Source organism: Mangifera indica, chromosome 9, assembly GCF_011075055.1.
Source record: "Mangifera indica cultivar Alphonso chromosome 9, CATAS_Mindica_2.1, whole genome shotgun sequence".
Taxonomy (NCBI): Eukaryota; Viridiplantae; Streptophyta; class Magnoliopsida; order Sapindales; family Anacardiaceae; genus Mangifera; species Mangifera indica.
In genome coordinates this window covers 16,747,421-16,761,477 of record NC_058145.1, presented here as the reverse complement: position 1 = coordinate 16,761,477, position 14,057 = coordinate 16,747,421, and the positions used below count along the sequence as shown (strand labels likewise).

At 36.3% G+C, this 14,057-nt stretch overlaps 1 protein-coding gene and 1 long non-coding RNA gene across 3 annotated transcripts; one reads left to right on the top strand and one right to left on the bottom strand.

The window, feature by feature from the left end:
• Window positions 1-409: 409 nt before the first annotated feature.
• LOC123225517 (ubiquitin receptor RAD23c-like) lies at window positions 410-10,796 on the bottom strand. 2 transcript variants are annotated; one of them, XM_044649498.1, is made up of 12 exons: window positions 10,557-10,796; window positions 4,606-4,767; window positions 4,159-4,212; window positions 2,992-3,071; window positions 2,771-2,818; window positions 2,438-2,618; window positions 1,976-2,116; window positions 1,842-1,907; window positions 1,704-1,751; window positions 1,487-1,596; window positions 1,322-1,400; window positions 410-669 (listed from the first exon to the last, which is right to left on the bottom strand). In XM_044649498.1, exons 1-12 carry the CDS (start codon window positions 10,620-10,622, stop codon window positions 553-555), a joined length of 1,152 nt encoding a protein of 383 aa, XP_044505433.1. In that variant the 5' UTR covers window positions 10,623-10,796; the 3' UTR covers window positions 410-552. The 2 variants fall into 2 exon arrangements, with proteins under 2 accessions (XP_044505433.1, XP_044505434.1); XM_044649499.1 differs by having other exon boundaries at window positions 2,438-2,615.
• Window positions 10,797-12,150: 1,354 nt separating this feature from the next.
• Window positions 12,151-13,695, top strand: LOC123226121. The gene is made up of 2 exons (XR_006504288.1): window positions 12,151-12,361; window positions 12,945-13,695. It is a non-coding gene; the product is annotated as an uncharacterized LOC123226121 (long non-coding RNA).
• The last annotated feature ends 362 nt before the right edge of the window (window positions 13,696-14,057 follow it).

Below are 14,057 nucleotides of genomic sequence, written 5' to 3'. Positions count from 1 at the left end.
AAACTTCAATTGCAGGAGACTATTGAGTAGTGTAAAATTTCAACTGTTGAAATCAGAAGAAAAAAATGAACAGAAAATGATTTTGTGTGGGCAATTACAATTTCCAAGCTTGATAGCCATACATGTCTTACAATCTAAATGTGACACTCTCTAGATCATTTGAATTAAAGAAATTCTAACCATAGGTACGTTAGACTTAGCCTAGACATTTGCTATTGATCCTCATACAATAAAGTTCACAAAAATTAAGAAATACTAGTTACAAACTAGAAACGAAAGAAAAAAGGGGGATGGATGACTCCACCACAGAACTATGTATAAATATATTAACAACAATTAATGAAAAGTAACTGAGAAAATGTTATGGCATCCAGGGACAAATTAGGGGAAATCAACATCTTTAGACAAGTTTGCTCCAAATACTCCACAGAATATATAATTGGTATAAGAAACTGTTATCGACAAAAGTATTCTCACCCAACATACAAAAGAAAAGTCAGATGCATAAAAAGAAACTAAAGTAAAGCAAGGAAACCCGTAAGAGCCACTTGGTCAATCCTCAAACTCGTTGATATGATCTAAAAGATAGTTGGCTGCCAACTCCTCGTTCTTGTTACATGCAAAGAACACCTCCAACACAAGGGCACGATCAAAGCCCATAGCTTCAAGCTGCAAAAATCATCAAGGACCAACTTAATCATATTTCACAGGATGCCATGAAATAAATTACCAATTACTACTAAAAAACAAAAAAAAAAAGAGGATTGGCTGGCAAACTTTATCCAAAGTTATTAAGTTAATTCAACCACAAACCATAATAATAAAAAAGACAAAGGCATTCGGTTAAAGGCAAATGAAAGGCCAACTTCTCTTACAAACATACAGATGGATTGAACTTTGATGTAAATGCTCCCGGACAAGTACTAATTGTTCATATACAAATTATGAATGGAAGTTTTAACAACTTTGGGTACAAAGCATCTCTTGATTATACATTCTACACTTTAAAAATTCAATTGACATACATATCCTAAACATTTTATGTAAATTGTTTCATAGGTTAGTAGCCGCATAAAGAAAAAAAATTGAAGAGACAATGATAAATTTCAAAAAAAATAATAATTAACTGGGCAACACATAAGGACATGACAGAACTCCAGAAAAACTCATTTTAACTGCAAGCCCAAAATGTTTTAATTCTCAGATGCAGACAAGAAATGTTAAGTCAGCAGACACCGGTAAGTTTGACACAACAGGTTATAAAAATAAATGCTGACAGCTTGTTCAATTTACATCAAATTAAGAAAGAACATATACGTACACGCTCAATTGCTTCTCTCTCTTCAGGGGTCACAGTCAAAGCCTGTGGCATTGCTGAGGCCAACTGACCCAGAATGTTCCTGATAATAGATACATACATAATTAAATCAGCATCACAAAATTCATCAATCAATAAATCAAGAAACAGCACAGTAGATCATCTCACCCCTCGCCGCCTTCAACAGGCTCATTAATCAAACGCAAGAAGTCAGCCTGATGCTCTTGGATGAGCCTCATAAGCCCTGGATTTTGCTTTCCAAGCTCCTGAAGCATAGGCTGCATCACCAAATAATATCGTAAGTCCTCAGGCAGAAAGGTGATCAACGAACGTAAACACTTTATCAATAAGAGGTAATTTCTAAAGTACCAAAAATTATAAGCACCTGCAAAATTTGGGGATTTGCTTGCACCATAGCTCGCAAGGCTTGGAACTGAAAAACAAAGAAACAGAACAAGTATTAGAAACACCGTGCAAACAAATAAACAAAAAAGTGCCACACATGCCAAAACAATATTGATACCTGTTGACTGTTGCGCAAGAAATCCAAGGTACCTGCACTAGCATTTGAACCCATGTTCGGAAGGCCCTGGTTGGAAAACAAAGATTAACTCCATAACAATGTTCAAAACTTATGATCGAAAAAGTGGGATGTACCTGAGGAAAAAGATCCAGTGGGTTTGCATTGGGACCACCAGCAGGTGCTGCTGGTTGCTGAACATGGGCTGGGGGGTTAACAGGTTGCCCACCAGCAGGAGCTCGAGAAACAGGTAGAACTCCAGTTTGTTCAGGAATGCCCTAAATTGTTAAGTTAAATTGATTAGCTAACAGGAGTTGAACACATTTACAAGCCACATAAATTTGGGATTATGACGCAAGACTTCTTTTTTCTACTAAAACTCTAAAATGTCAAACATTATTTTTATCATCATATATCATTCATGTTCGAAGGAAAACCATCTAAGAAACATTAAAGAGATATCCAAACATTAATGTCAAAGACAAAAGATAGAAAGAAGGGAAAAAAAGGGTATTCGAGCTTTTAATGATATCCTGTGTACAAGCCACTAATGAATTGTGAACAGATTGTAGCAGCCACAGAACAAGGTAAGGACTTACAGAATACAGATATTCAACAGCTCTTTCAGGGTTGTTATATGCTGCACGTAGAGCACGGACAACTGTTTCCCTGTCCCAAATACCTCCACCCATATCAAGTATCTGTTGAACAGTAGTTTCTAAATTACTTCCCGCAACAAGATTTGACGCAGCTTGACCATATACATCTGATCCTGAACTGCTTCAACACAAAGGATAAAGTTCAACTTCCCAGTGATCATTGTAAAAGGCAACATTAAGGCTCAAAAACATGATCTTAACTGTTGCAATATAACACCCATTTAACACCCAAAACATGACACTCATATTCAGGTAATAGAGAAGTATACTCACGAGACAGAAAGAGCTGCAGGCTGGGTAGATTCAGGTACAGCCTGTGGCCTGGACAATTGAAAGAAGTGACAAAGACAAATCAGGAAAAAAACAAAGAACAATCACAATATGAACAACATTGCAGCTTCGAAGTTAAAAATAAAAATAAAAAACTTGCCAAAATTTCAAAACGATACAAGGAAATGGGAATGACCAAAAAAGGAAGGCATATTTGAACTCACATTGCCACAGCTGGTGCAGGAATCTGATGTGTTGTGGATGGCTGTGCTGGTACAGCAGGTGGAGTTGTAGTTGGTTGAGCCTACACAAACAAGTGGCTCAACTAAACAAAGTCTCGAATAGAAAGAAAAAAGGGCAGATACAGCCAACAAGTGTAATCAGAAGAATTAATTTTCTTATTGAAAAACAATAGAAATTCACACGTTATACAGACTTCATCAGGATATATTACCACAAGGTAATACTAGGCACATTCTCACACATCCTCATTTTGAAAGAAATTCAGGCCTTATATTACTTGTAGTACACATGCTTAATGTGATGTATAGAGGATTAGATTCTTATATTTTTTTTTTTGTGTGTGTGTGTATCAGACATTTGAATTTATGCAGAACCAATTATTATGTATCCATAAGTGGCATCAAGTACATGGCTTTTATCTTATAAGAATAATTTAATGGCTCCAATCATTATCATAATTCAGCATAAACAAAGCCGAACATAAAGCATGGGAAAGAGAGGGCATTTTTATGCCTCACCTCACATGAGCACTGCATGGGTTCTTAAGAGTACCATTCAGTTAAAGCAATATTGGAAACTAAGAAAAGAAATACCATGTAACTTAAGCTATAAAAAAAGTCAAAACCATAAGTATAATAGCCAGGACTTCAACCTTTTCCTTCTATTTCCATTTGAAAAATTTAAATCCAGTCCGTGCATGCTTTGTGGCAGAACTAATAAGGATTACCCCTGAATCTTCAATTCCCTAATTTGACACTGGTAACAGATCTGTCGCCAGTATTATAATGTCTGTTTTCCAGAACACATGTATTTGGTTCAAGCACCCATGGTGGATCACATACCCAACTTACAAAGAAATTTATGAAGAGAGGAAAGTACAGCCTCTCAAAGTATAGATAGCTACTTCAAAATGTATTTAACAAATTTCTAAACGGCTAATCAGTAAAGCACAACATAAATGCAGTAAAATTTTCATTACAAACAAAATTCATTTATTCATTTTATCTATTTTGTATGCCAACATGGTAATAAATCCCAAACTTCATAAGGAAAAATAGGTATTACAGATACCATATGGCCCACAATGCCAATGAATGCCAACAACAGTAATTGATAAAAATCATTAAGACAGAATTGATAGAACTAACCAGATTTGCTGGTGCCACTGAAGCAGTTGAGGCTCCACTTGATGAAACCTTACTCTGCAATTGTTTCAGCAAGAATAAATCAGCAAATTCATTCAAGCAATTGTCATGCTTATACCTCTTAAATAAAGATATTTAGCAATACAGGATTACAATATCCCTTGGAAAAAAGCCAACAGATGTTTGTACTACATTATTACTCTTCAGAAATTAACAATGACATGCATCATAGTATCATTTCAACAGATTAAATAAGAAACAATCTGCAACATGCTAACGGACTTCCACATACCAATAATTTATAGTAACAATAGCCTCAGAAAGGGTTGAAAGAGAGCACGATCAAAAAAATCTAATCCTAATATGTATAGTAAGGACAAAAGAACTCTTGTTACAAATTTATTGTAAAATGTTATGACAACAGCTTTTAAACAGGTTATACAGACTCACCTTGGTCAGCATGACAACAACAAAACTGTTTTCAGCAACTTTGTTCTCTTCCAGGGTTGTTTCATCTTTCAGAACTTTTCCCTGATGAATAAGCATCAGTTGCGCAGCTGGATAGACATCTGCACCTTGTACACTTTCTATGTTTTTCTTGAGTTCGGCAACCTGAAGAAAGAAATTATTTCAGTCAACAAAGCCTTCAGAAATAATTCTCTTAATTATCCAGAATGATCATAAATGTTCACCAATGTTCACTAGCAAGTGGAAGCATGCTAACCCAATACTAGGAACAATATGAAGTGAAGTACTTATCGATATATTTTTTTTTTCTTTTGATGAATGGGTTATATTAATGACTCAAAAATACAACTTGTTATAAATTGTGAATTGAGAATATTATTTTCATATATCTCAGAGTACTGAACAGTACAATATATACAGTTTACAGAGAAGATATAACAGGAAATGAATCAATCAAATCCTTAACTAAATCAAATCAAATCCCTATAAATCAAATCAAATCAAATCCTAAATATATTATCTCCTAATATGCTTTGATATCCTTCCTAATATAACAGAATCAAATCAATCAACACTCCCCCTCAAGCTGGAGCATATAAATCATATGCACCAAGCTTGTTACAAATGAAATTAATGCGAGGCCCTCGAAGAGATTTAGTAAGTATATCCGCTAGCTGATCATTTGAATTGACATGACTTGAAGAGATACAACCAGACATAATCTTTTCTCTCACAAAATGACAATCGATTTCTATATGTTTTGTTCTTTCATGAAACACAGGATTTGAGGAAATATGAAGAGCAGCCTGATTATCACAAAATAATGACATTTGTGATATTTTTGTAAACTTTAATTCTTGGATCAACTGCTTCAACCAGATAAGCTCACAAGTGACTAAGGCCATAGCACGATATTCTGCTTCTGCGCTAGATCTAGCGACAACATTTTGCTTTTTACTTTTCCATGATATTAGATTTCCTCCAACTAATACACAATACCCAGAAGTAGATCGTCTGTCAGATGGAGAACCTGCCCAGTCAGCATCTGAGTACCCAACGATCTGAGTATGTCCTTTATTCTCATATAACAGTCCTTTTCCAGGTGTCCTCTTAATGTACCTCAAGATACGAATAACTGCATCCCAATGACTATTACATGGAGACTGAAGGAATTGACTTACCACACTAACAGCAAAAGAAATATCTGGTCGTGTGATTGTGAGATAATTAAGTTTTCCAACAAGTCTTCGATATCTCCCAGGATCTGTAAGTGGCTCCCCCTGTTCGGGTAAGAGCTTAGTATTAGGATCCATAGGAGAGTCTATAGGTTTGCAATCTAACATCCCAGTTTCTTGCAGAATATCCAATGCATACTTCCTTTGAGAGATGACAATTCCAGATTTAGACTGGGCGACTTCTATACCAAGAAAGTATCTGAGTGGGCCCAAATCTTTGGTTTGAAAATTATTAAACAAATGCTTCTTTAATTGTTCAATACCCTTTTGATCACTTCCTGTAATAACAATATCATCAACATAGACCACTAAATAGATACATTTGTCGTGTGAAGTATGTCTATAAAATACTGAATGATCAGATTCACTCCGTCGCATACCAAATTCTTGAATAACAGTACTAAACCGACCAAACCAAGCGCGAGGAGATTGTTTTAAACCATATAGAGACCGACGAAGTTTACAAACCAATCCAGACTCCCCCTGAGCAACAAAACCAGGAGGTTGCTCCATATAAATTTCTTCTTGCAGTTCACCATGAAGAAAGGCATTCTTGATATCTAACTGATGCAAAGGCCAATGGCGAATGGCAGCCATAGAAAAAAATAGGCGAACAGAAGACATTTTAGCAACCGGAGAGAAAGTCTCATAATAGTCAAGACCATATGTCTGAGTGTATCCTTTAGCAACCAACCGTGCTTTCAACCTGTCAATCTGACCATCAGGACCAACTTTAATAGTATAGATCCACCGACATCCAACCGTTGAGTGACCAGGAGGCAAAGGAACCAGTTCCCAAGTATTATTAGCATGTAGAGCAGACATCTCATCCACCATTGCTTGTCGCCATCCGGGATCAGATAATGCCTCATGAACAGTAGCAGGGGTAGATATAGATGATAAAGTGGACACAAACGCATAGTATGGTGAAGATAAACGATGATAACTTAGAAAGTTATAGATGGGATGAGGATTACGAGTTGAGCGCATACCTTTGCGAATAGCGATGGGAAATTGATCATCAGGAGGTAAGACCGCAGAGACAGAAGATTCTGGAGCAGGAAGCGAGTGCACCGGGTCTTGAGAGACTGTCTCACCTGAAGGAGAAGCAAGGCCATCACCTGTAGAATGACTAGTGGGTGGAAGATCTGCACTAGTCGGAGATTGGTTAGTTGAAGGGTGTGAATTTATTAGGGGAACACTATAGGACACAGGAAGAACTTCTGTAATAGGAGACTTGTCTAGTTGAGAAGAAAACGAAAAATAAAGAGAAGACTCAAAAAATGTAACATCTGCAGAAAGGTAGTAACGACGTGTAGTAGGAGAATAACATCGATAACCTTTTTGAAGACGCGAGTATCCAAGAAAAACACATTTAATAGAATGAGCAGACAATTTATCTCGACCAGGAGATAAGTCATGAACAAAATATGTACAACCAAAGACACGAGGTTGAAGAGGAAACAATGACTGATCAGGATATAAAATAGAGTGAGGTACCTGATCCTGCAAGACTGAAGAAGGCATTCTATTAATTAAGAAACAAGCAGAAATAACAGCATCAGCCCAAAAACGAAAAGGTGCATGACTATGTATGAGTAAAGTACGGGCAGTTTCAATAAGATGCCTATTTTTACGTTCGGCAATCCCATTTTGCTGAGGAGTATGAGCACAAGATGATTGATGTAGAATGCCCTTAGATGTCAGAAATTTAGTAAAGGGAGCAGAAAAATATTCACTGGCATTATCACTACGAAGAGTACGAATAGTAGTAGAGAATTGTGTTTCAATTTCAGCACAAAAGGATTGAAAAATAGAAAATAATTCAGATCTATTCTTCATTAAAAATAACCAAGTGCAACGCGAATAATCATCAATAAATGTAACAAAATATTGAAAACCTAAAGTAGACACGACTCTACTAGGACCCCATACATCAGAATGGACTAATTCAAAAGGTGATGTAGCCCGATTATTGACACGTCTTGGAAAGGATATACGAGTATGTTTTCCAAGTTGACAAGACTCACAATTAAATGATGATAAATGTGACAAACCAGGGACCATCTGCTGTAGTTTTGACAAACTAGGGTGACCCAAACGATTGTGAAGAAGTGTTGGAGACTCAGTGATGGCACATGCTACAGAATCAGGTGGATTTAGTCGGTAGAGGCCCTGTGACTCATGTCCTGTGCCAATCATCCGACCCGTACTGCGGTCCTGTATAAGAACAGAGTTATTAGTAAATGTAATTGTACAATTTAGGGAACGGGTAAGTTTGCTAACAGAAATAAGGTTAAATGGACAGTCAGGGAGGTAAAAGACAGACTCCAAAGGCAAGAGTGGAAGAGGATGAGCACAACCTACCGCTTTGGCAGTAACGATAGACCCATTAGCTAATGTTACAGTAGGTAAGGAAGTACTCTTAGTAAAGTGAGAGAGTAAACGAGGGTTACCAGAGATATGATCAGAGGCACCAGAATCAAGGATCCATGACTCGGAAGAAGAAGATTGAGTGAGGCATACAGCTGAATTACCCGGATGAGCAATCCAAGCAATAAAAGATGAAGGTTGTTTTGCGCTCTGATATCGGAGATAATCTTCAAGATCAGCACCTGTGAGTGTCAAAGATGGTGGAGACTGCACTCTAATAGGATAATCATAAGTCTGAACAGTATTCGCAGTTTGAAGAGGACGACCATAGAGTTTATGACACTTGTCTCTGGTGTGACCCCATTTGTGACAATAATTGCACTTTGGTCGAGTTTCACGCCCATTGCGCTCACCTGGTTTGGAGCTTTCAATGAACATGGTGAATCACGAATTAGAAAATAGAAGAAGCTTTCTGAAACCAAGAAAAGTGAAGATCCGAAGAAATTGAGGCCCACAAACTGATCAGAAGACTGTTGAATCGAGAAACAAAGCCTTCGGAATGCGTGAACTATTCTGTGACGTCACCGGCGACGCGTGGAGCAGCTAGTGGAGATGGGTCTTCAACAGAACTAACCACCGGCGTCTACTGAGTCAATTGGCGGCAGCGGTGTAGTTCCACGTGCGCCGGAACAGTAGATCGGAGCTTATGTTTCAAGCGGAAAAACGGTTGGCGCGTGTAGAATATTCCGGCGTCGGATGACTGCAAACTCACCACAGATGGACTCGTCGGCGTCGTCTGAGTTCAACAGAAGAGGCGGTGTCGGTGCACTGTCGCCGGAACAGGAGATCGGCGTCGGAAGATACCGAGAGATTGAGCGGCGCGTGTAGGCGCGTGGAACGTCGAAAGATGATGTTGCTTTGACGGATGTGTCGGCGAAAGAATCCTGATCACACTGGTATATGCACGATCACCGGAAAAACAATGGAAGCACAGTGATCGGAGAAGCAGTGGAGAAAAGACTTGGATTCGCCGGAAATTAAGTTGAGAACGCCAGAAAAATTTAAATGTTAGGCTCTGATACCATGTGAATTGAGAATATTATTTTCATATATCTCAGAGTACTGAACAATACAATATATACAGTTTACAGAGAAAATATAACAGGAAATGAATCAATCAAATCCTTAACTAAATCAAATCAAATCCCTATAAATCAAATCAAATCAAATCCTAAATATATTATCTCCTAATATGCTTTGATATCCTTCCTAATATAACAGAATCAAATCAATCAACATAAATAACATAATAATAATAATTTGCAAAACTCTTTTCCTTGGGAATAAATTGTTGCATTTAGGAATATGCAAAAGCTTTAATCAGGTTTCCTGTTACCAAGAAGTGTACTTGAAATATGAGCGGCAGATTGCAGAACTAATCAAAATCAGCATTCATCTTCCATTCCATTAACAAGCATGAGAATCTAAAGACCGACAAGAGAGACAAAAGACTCTGAATAAATGTCAATAATCACGCAACTGAAATACAATTTAATCAATTCTCAAAACAATAAGTTTTATATATGGCCTTACATCAGGAGACAATTCAAAGATTCTCAAATTTTGCAAACCATATGTTCTTTCTAGCTCACAGGAATTTCATTACAGCATAATCTAAATTCATGGCATATTACAATTGATTTCCGAATTGTTGATCGACATGAGATCTAACACCAACAACAGAGCAAAAACTCCAACGCAAGGTCAGTCGACTCAGTCCAATTTGAAGTGAAAATAACTGTAACTACTAATTCAATACTTCTAAAACAGGACTGGCTGGCTGCTTTAAAATATCTTTGAGCAAATCAAAAAAATAACTACGGGTTGACATCTGCCCAGTACTGGCTAAACTCAAGTTCCACTCGTTCCATTCACTGAAATTATCTAGTGTGCACAAGGACCTTGCAGCAAAGCCAGCCAATACAAATGGTTAGAGAACCAAGCAATTCAATTTACCTCTATGCATAAAGCATTACACTGAACGGAATAATATCCTCAGAGGGAACAAAGCAAACCTAACCTTATGCAAATTCACGCAATCGAAGCACGATTTCAGCACATTAATCAATTAAGTTACGAAAATAACACACACAAACATATCAACTAACGCACAAAACTTTACTACAAGCCAAAAAAAAAAACAACCTACTACCTAAAACCCTAATTGCGCATATAACAACCTAATATCAGACTCAAACGACACTAAAAACAGAGTTTCAATTCAATTATATTCAAGAATTGAGAGGAAGAACGAGAAATCGATACCTTGTCTTCAGGCTTCACTTCGATCTCGAAGTGAGTTCCCTTCAAAGTCTTAACAAAAACCTTCATCCTCTCCCAAACTTCCTAGTCCCGAGAGTCTCGATTCTCCGGTGAATTATCCGATCTCCGGTCACCGCCGGCGATCGCAAATATAGGGGAACGAAAGCGAAGTTGTTATGTATTGTTAACAAATTTTATTTAGGCAAATGAGCGATAAAGGTCTCCCGGGGAAAGCTGGGTCTGTTCAGTTTTATATCTAGTAGGTGAATATGTTTAAGGTACAGCACCTTTGGTTTTAATACGAACAACGAATAATATAATGCCGCGTGGATAACACGAGGTTCCGTGTTGCGATTGGCACTTGAGAAGTTTTAAAAGATGGTGAGTTGGACCAGATTTCCGCGTCCGGCTAATTATTTTGGCGAGTACTTGGGATTATTCGTTCAATTGGCACGTGCCAACAGGGAAAGAAGAGGATTTTATTTCTTCAATTAATGTAATTTGAGGGTAGTTAGTGAGATTCCCATATCGGATGGGGTGTATAGGAAATTAATCATCACTTAAAAGGTTGTACAAATAAATTCAAGCATTTGAAATAATGAAGTTTTGAGTAAAAATTATTTTGGTGGGTGTTGTGTTTTTTGAGCTAAAAATGATTCATTATAGACAAAAATGTGATTTAGTAAAGTTTTAAGGTGTGTCCCTTTGATAGAAATTTATAGATTTGACATAAAAATAAAAACTTAACGTAAAAAATTCCACATTTATAGGATAAATTGCATCTATATATACGATTTTGTTATAAGGGTAAAATATAAATATATTTTTATAAGAGTAATTTCAAGTTTCTACAATAAAAAATAAATAAGGGTTGATGTGGGATTGTTGAGATATCACTAATAAATGATAGTTAATAAGATTGTACCTTGATTGTGATTTTAAGTATTATTTCATATCTTTTACTTTATTCGTTTAATGATGATTGTGGATTGATTTTTGCTCACTATTACAAGGCCGTCATGTAAATGTACTATAGCTATCATAACCTGCACAATTCCATAGTTGTGGGGTTGTTTTTCATCTCACCAATGAAAAATTGACACTTAAAAGGTACACTAGGTTGTCATATACTTTAAATGCACGATTATTCATAATTAAGGTTTGAATAGACTTTGTTATTTAGTATATACCATGATAGCACTAAGGTCGCAATTATACAATATACTCATATGTGTCAACAACTCTAGCTAATATCTCATATTGTCCCTTAACATTAAGGTTAATTTTTAGAGAATATAATAAAACTCAAATATTTAGAAACTATGTTACATTTATTTAAATCATAAAAGAGTCAAATCATAATTTTAAAATGGTTATTGGTTTGATTAAAAATTATGGGAAAATAAAAATACTTTAAGCCCTTCTACAATTATTATTATTATTATTATTTGTTTTCTTGATGTAATTTGAGTTGTGGCTGGGAGTACGTAGTCTAAGAATTCAAGGGTACCGCAGGGATTTCCCCAAACTTTGGGTGCGACAAAAATTTACGCTTTTAATTTTTTTGGTAAAAAAGTGCGTTTGTTTTCAAATTAGTTGTTAAGCCAAAAGTCAACATTAAATTCTCTACAGACAAATCGCGACAGCACCGGCTGCTCCCGAGCGAACCTTACCACTCTTCAGTCTTCTCGACACCGGTCGCCGACGGCAAAACAGCTCAACTTCTAGAATCAACTGCCACCTAAACAAGACGGCAGAGCCTGAGCCGTCGACGCTACCAAGCCCCTTATTTTTCTATCTGAAATTTGGTACTTTTGAAGCTTAATCTTTATGTTCTAAAGTTTTTGAAGTTCATTTGATCTTTATCTATGATGGATACGTTGCATGATTTTAATCATTGCAAGTTATTACTTGTAAAATGATCTTAATATTCAATTCCAGTTATCAAATTTTGAATGGTTTGAATTTGTTATTCAGGTAGGCATTCACTTTTTGTGTTATTTTGATTTTCCGATTCTTCTGTGCTCCTTGTTTGGTTTCCGAGAAACACTGGGATCAAATTTAAGTAGAATTTTGAATTCGAAAGCTAAAATTCCTTTTGTTTTTCGTTATTCATCCAGTTACCAAACCGAGGATCTGTCTTTTGTTTATATTCAATTGATCGTTACATCACCAATCTTTGATAAAAAAATTTATATGAATTTCAGTGTTAGAATTTTTCAGATTGTTTCATTTACACTTGCTGATATGATATGTGTACAATTATTTGATTTTAATATTGGATATGCATCACTGCTTAATTGCCTGAAACTTTTAAGTGTGGTGTGTGGGGCGGTCTAGACATGGGCGGGTTTGAGTTGAGTCTCACTAATATTGTAATTTTTTTCCTAGATCCTCAGCTCAATTTTGTTGGTTTATCTTAGTTTGAAAATGGTGGCAAAGATGGAATCTTGACCTGTTTTTGAGAGAAAGAGAAATGGGAAAGAAGAAAGAAGAGAAGGTGATTGATGACAACTTAGGCATTAGTAGAGATGATGGCGCATCTTGGTGGTTGGTTCAGAATGGTGTTGGAGCTTCATTTTTTTTTATTGCTTTTTACTAGTAGGAGTTGCAATGTTGCTCCATCCTTACTCAGGAGCTGGTAATCCTCCAAAGTTTGGGGACTATGGTCTTTATTTGTGCTCTTTTATTCTTCATATTGTTTACTTAACCGCCCAAGTTTCCTTACCTCTTTGAAGCTATGATTATGCTGATGTGCTTTCCTCAATTTGTGTTGTGTGCATTTTACTCCAATGCAAAGCAATGGTTGTTTCGTTCTACGGTAGATAAGGAAAAGAAGCTTATTGGATTCTTGTGTTTCTGAAATTAGTTCACACATGCTATAGCATTTTATCTAACTTCTGGTCTGCCCGCATGGAAACTCAAATACATAGCAGCAAATGCATATGAGCATGTGTTGGGTGACAAGTAATTGGATTGAATCATCTCACTATGAGAAGTTTCTTGGTAGTTTTTGCCAAAATTTCGCATTTTATATTCTTTTTCTTTTTTGGAGAGTATGCATAATCTGTTGTTCCTTTTGTATTTATTTTTCAACATTTTTATTTTTCAATTCTAATGTTCTATTACAATTTACATTCTTGTACTTGGCGTGCAGATTTAAGCTTGCACGGAAATCTTATATAGTCATGGTTGCTTTCTATGGGTTTCTCGGCTCTTTGGAATTAGGCTTAGAGAGATATGTTACTCGGACAAAATTTAGTGATCTCTTCAGAATTTGATATTTCTTACGAGATGAATAATTGTGCGAGTAACTAACATATGCCCACCTGAGGTTTGGCTTAAAAACAGTTTGTCACCCCTTGGTAGCATAAATAACAATTTTTCACCAAAAAAAAGATATTGTTATTGGAAAAAAAAAATTGATAGAGAGTTAGAAAGTTAAATTATTATCATATTCATAAAAGTTTTACTTTTCAAAATTACCCTATTATCTTAAATTTA